General features: G+C 42.8%; 1 protein-coding gene across 1 annotated transcript; it reads left to right on the top strand.

The window, feature by feature from the left end:
• Positions 1–7: 7 nt before the first annotated feature.
• LOC132008952 (obscurin-like) lies at positions 8–4750 on the top strand (the record flags this gene model as incomplete). The annotated part of the gene is made up of 2 exons (XM_059387417.1): positions 8–281; positions 4629–4750. Coding segments are annotated over 2 exons (396 nt in total), but the record flags the coding sequence as incomplete, so codon positions are not given.
• Between the last annotated feature and the right edge of the window lie 3 nt (positions 4751–4753).

The following is a 4753-nucleotide window of genomic DNA, read 5'->3' as shown; positions in this document are numbered from 1 at the left end:
CCCAGAACCCTCTGTGGTGTTTGCCAAGGAGCAGCCAGCATGCAGTGAAGTGCAGGCCAAGGCAGGGTCCAGTGCCACCCTGAGCTGTGAGGTGGCCCAGGCCCAGACAGAGGTGACGTGGTACAAGGACGGGAAGAAGCTGAGTGCGAGCTCCAACGTGCACATGGAGGCCAAGGGTCGCAACAGACGGCTGGTGGTGCAGCAGGCAGGGAAGATGGACGCTGGGGAGTATAGCTGCGAGGCTGGGGGCCAGAAGGTGTCCTTCCGCTTGGACGTCACAGGTCAGTTCTTTGGGTAGTGAATTAGCCTTGTTTGGGAACATGGGACTGATTTTTGAACCCAGATTATCCTTAGTATTAAGGATAGTATCACCATCACCATCACCTCCCATGTCACATTCTCCCACCTTCCTATTTTCATTCCCATGACAGGGTCAAGAGTGGCTTGACTGGATGGGTGTGTAAGAAGGAGGGGGACCACTTGTGTCCACCTTCAGTGGTGTTTAGCACATTGATAACTTCTATGTTCTATGTTCCTCAAACCTGCCCAGTTTCTTCGTGGCCTGGAACTCTGCTTGGCATTTAGGTCTGAAGGAGCATAGGTGCTTCTCACCTGGGAATATGTAAATTTCCTTCTATTGGATCCTCTGGCAGATACCAGGTTCGCTCCCTCAGAACCACAGGCAGGTTATCACCAGCCAGATGTTTGGATCCCATTGATCAAGGATAAATGGGAAATTTCAACTACCCATCTGTACTTGTAAATATCTCAGACTGACTTTGGATTATCCACGTTTTAGATGTTCTGTGAATCTCTTCCTTCCTTGCGCATGGATAGAGAAGCTCTTTCTGCTTTTTCTGAGACATCTAGATCCATTCCACACTGTGATGTCCGTACAAAGTATACAAAAGTAGAGATGGGTAGATACACACCTGTGACACGTACCTCTAGGTACAAGATATTCCTTTTAAAGCATATCTTTTGTATTCAGTTAAACAATTCTTTGTCAGAATTCCTTTGGAGTCTGATATATAAATTTAGAAATAGAGAGGAACAAAAACTTAAGCCATGTCAGCACACATTGCTAAAGATGAATTACTATTATGGCAGCCTGACTGGTGGACCAGTATTTATTTGGTAGCATTACCTAATGGTTGGTGTCTATTTGTGCCTCCTTGGCTGGCTGATAGAGAAGGTTGAGAAATATATTCATTTTCTTTTATTAAGAGAGTCTTAGCATTCAATAAGGGTCCCACATTTGACCTGGAGGTGCCACCACAGAACAGTGTGGTATCCTATCTGTACTTAGTGGTTTGCAGGTGTGTATAGATAGCAAAAATCATGCTAGTTATCTTTGTGAAACATTATATGAAGAGAACTTGAACGATTGTTTCATGGTAAGAATTTGGAAGTTTTAAAATTTAATAGGAAGCTAACATATCAAAGCTGACATAAGGAGGCATAGAAAACTCAAATAGTCCTATAAATTTTAAAGAAATGGAACAAGTAATAAAAAATATTTTCAGGGCACCTGTAGGCCAGTTGGTGAAGAATCTGACTCTTGATTTCGGCTCAGGTCATGATGTCAGGGTTGTGAGATCAAGCCCTGTATTGGGCTCTGTGGAGCTTGCTCAAGATTCTCCCTGTTCTTCTAAATTTGGTGCTCCCTTCTCTCTCCCTCTCCAAAAAAATAAAATAAATGTTTTCATAGAGAACAGTCTGAGCCAAGTAGATCTGCTGGTTAGTTTTACCAAATATTCCTGAAAAGGCATTATTCCATTTTCATGAAGGTTCTTCTAGAGAATAAAAAAAAGATGTATAGTCTCCAACTCATTTTATGTAGATGTAGATAGCATAATATTAATGTTGGAATCTTATGAAGGAAATATATGGAAAATTATAGGCCAATACCTTATGAATATCAAGGCTAAACTCTTAAACAAGATATCAGCCAACCAAGTTGGACAACATATGAAGGGAACAATATAGTATGATGGAAGTTGTAGTACAAGAGTGTCTGGTTGCTTTAACATTAGAAACTTAAAAAAGCAGAAGAATGCATGATATTAACATCCTAAAAGAGAAAAAGTTGGTTATCTTAATAAATGCTGAATAAAACTATTTGGTGAAATTTAATTAACATTATCCTGTAATACAAAATTATTAACTAACTATAAAAAAAGGGGTTAGTTAGCATCACACTTAACAATTAGCCAAAACATGGAAAGAATGAAAATGAACTTTTGGAACTTCATCAAGATCAAAAGCTTCTGCACAGCAAAGGAAACAGTCAACAAGACAAAGAGGCAACCCACAGAAGATAATCGCCAGTGACACTACAGACAAAGGGTTGATATCCAAGATCTATAAAGACCTCCTCAAACTCAACACTCAAAAAACAGTTAATCACATCAAGAAATGGGCAGAAGAGATTTGGAGAAGACACTTCTCCAAAGAAGACATACAAATGGCTAACAGACACATGAAAAAATGTTCATCGTCTCTAACCATCAGGGAAATTCAAATCAAAACCACATTGAGATACCACCTTACACCAGTTTGAATGGCTAAAATTAACAAGACAGGAAACAACATGTGTTGGAGAGGATGTGGAGAAAGGGGAACCCTGTTACACTGTTGGTGGGAATGCAAGTTGGTGCAGCCACTTTGGAAAACAGTGTGGAGATTCCTCAAAAAATTAAAAATAGAACTTCCCTATGACCCTGCAATTGCACTCCTGGGTATTTACCACAAAGATACAGATGTAGTGAAAAGAAGGGCCATCTCTACCCCAGTGTTCATAGCAACAATGGCCACAGTTGCCAAACTGTGAAAGGAACCAAGATGCCCTTCAACGGACGAATGGATAAGGAAGATGTGGTCCATATACACTATGGAGTATTATGCCTCCATCAGAAAGGATGAATACCCAAGTTTTGTATCAACATGGATGGGACTGGAAGAGATTATGCTGAGTGCAGTAAGTCAAGCAGAGAGAGTCAATTATCATATGGTTTCACTTATTTGCAGAGCATAAGGAATAACACAGAGGACATGGGAGATGGAGAGGAAAAGTGAGTTGGGGGAAATTGGAGGGGGAGATGAACCATGAGAGACTGTGGACTCTGAGAAACAAATTGAGGGTTTTGGAAGGGAGGGGGGAAGGGGTTGGGTGAGTCTGGTGAGTATTGTGGAGGGCATGTATTGCATGGAGCATGGGGTGTGGTACATAAACAATAAATCTTGGAAAACAGAAAAAAACAAAATAAATAAAGAAATAAATAAAAACAAGTAGCCAAAACATGGAAAGAGCTCAGCTACCCATCGGCAGAGGCATGGCTAAAGAAGTGGTGGTATGTATATACAATGGAATATAACTCAGCCATCAGAGAGAGTGAAATCTTAACATTTGCCATGATGTGGATGGAACCAGAGGGTATTATGCTAAGCGAAATAAGTCAGTCAGAGAAAAACAAATATCTTATGATTTCACTCACATGTAGAATTTTTTTTCAAGATTTTATTTTATTTAAAGATTTTATTTATTTATTTGACAGACAGAGATCACAAATAGGCAGAGAGGCAGGCAGAGAGAGAGAGGAGGAAACAGGCTCCCCACTGAGCAGAGACCCCTATGCAGGACTCGATCCCAGGACCCTGGGCTCATGACTTGAGCCAAAGGCAGAGGCTTTAACCCACTGAGCCACTCAGGCGCCCGTCACATGTGGAATTTAAGAAAGAAAACTGATGACAATGGGGGAAGGGAAGGGAAAATAAAATAAAATGAAAACAGAGAAGGAGAGAAACCATAAGAGACTCTTAACTGTAAGGAACAGCAGCTGAGGGCTGCTGGAGGGGGGTGGTTGGGGGGATGGGGTAGCTGGGGGATGGGCATGAAGAAGGCATGTGACAGAAAGAACACTGGGTGTTACATGCAACTGATGTAAAACTGAAACTAATGTAAAAAAGTGGAAGACCTGACTTTGTGATTGGAAATGAGGTAGGGAGGCTTTCTGTCCAACGACTGGCAGCACGATAAGGAGGAAAATCAGAGAAAGGTATAAAGTAAAGGAAAGAAGTGGAGTTTAGTTTATCTTTTTCTTTCAGTATTTTGTTTACATTCCAGTTAGTTAACATATAGTGTAGAATTCTCTTCCGATGCTAATGGCCAAAGACACCAGAAAATTCCCCTCACTTTATCAGTGGTCAGAAGCTTGCAAAGATGGCCACGGGCAGGTACAGCTTCCATCCCACAAGGCTACCAACAGCTGATAGTGCGGGACAGGCATGAGGGTGGAGTGGAGAAGCTCTTGCACATGGCTGAGGAAAGACTCTGCCTCACCTGGGAAGATGGGCCTGTTTCCTGACCCCACAGATCCTCTCCTATAGGAGTATGTGTGGGGAGGGCTTACAGCATCCACATCCGCAGAACAACACGGAACTGTGGTAGGTGGTACCAATAGACTATGGGTACCCACTGCTGAGGGAGTTTCTCCGGGCCACACAGCTGGTGCAGAACCTGGGGACATTTCTGTCCCCCTGCCTCTCCATTCAGGTTCCTTTCACCAGTGCTGCATTCCTGACTTACAAGGTGACTCTGACGGTGTGTGTCCATCCCTGTTCCCCAGAACCTACACTGGTGTTTGCCAAGGACCAGCCAGTACACAAGGAGGTGCAGGCCAAGGCAGGGGCCAGTGCTACCCTGAGCTGTGAGGTGGCCCAGGCCCAGACAGAGGTGACGTGGTACAAGGAC

The sequence above is a fragment of the Mustela nigripes genome, unplaced genomic scaffold (genome assembly GCF_022355385.1).
Source record: "Mustela nigripes isolate SB6536 unplaced genomic scaffold, MUSNIG.SB6536 HiC_scaffold_2385, whole genome shotgun sequence".
Taxonomy (NCBI): domain Eukaryota; kingdom Metazoa; phylum Chordata; class Mammalia; order Carnivora; family Mustelidae; genus Mustela; species Mustela nigripes.
This window is presented reverse-complemented; position numbering and strand designations above follow the sequence as displayed.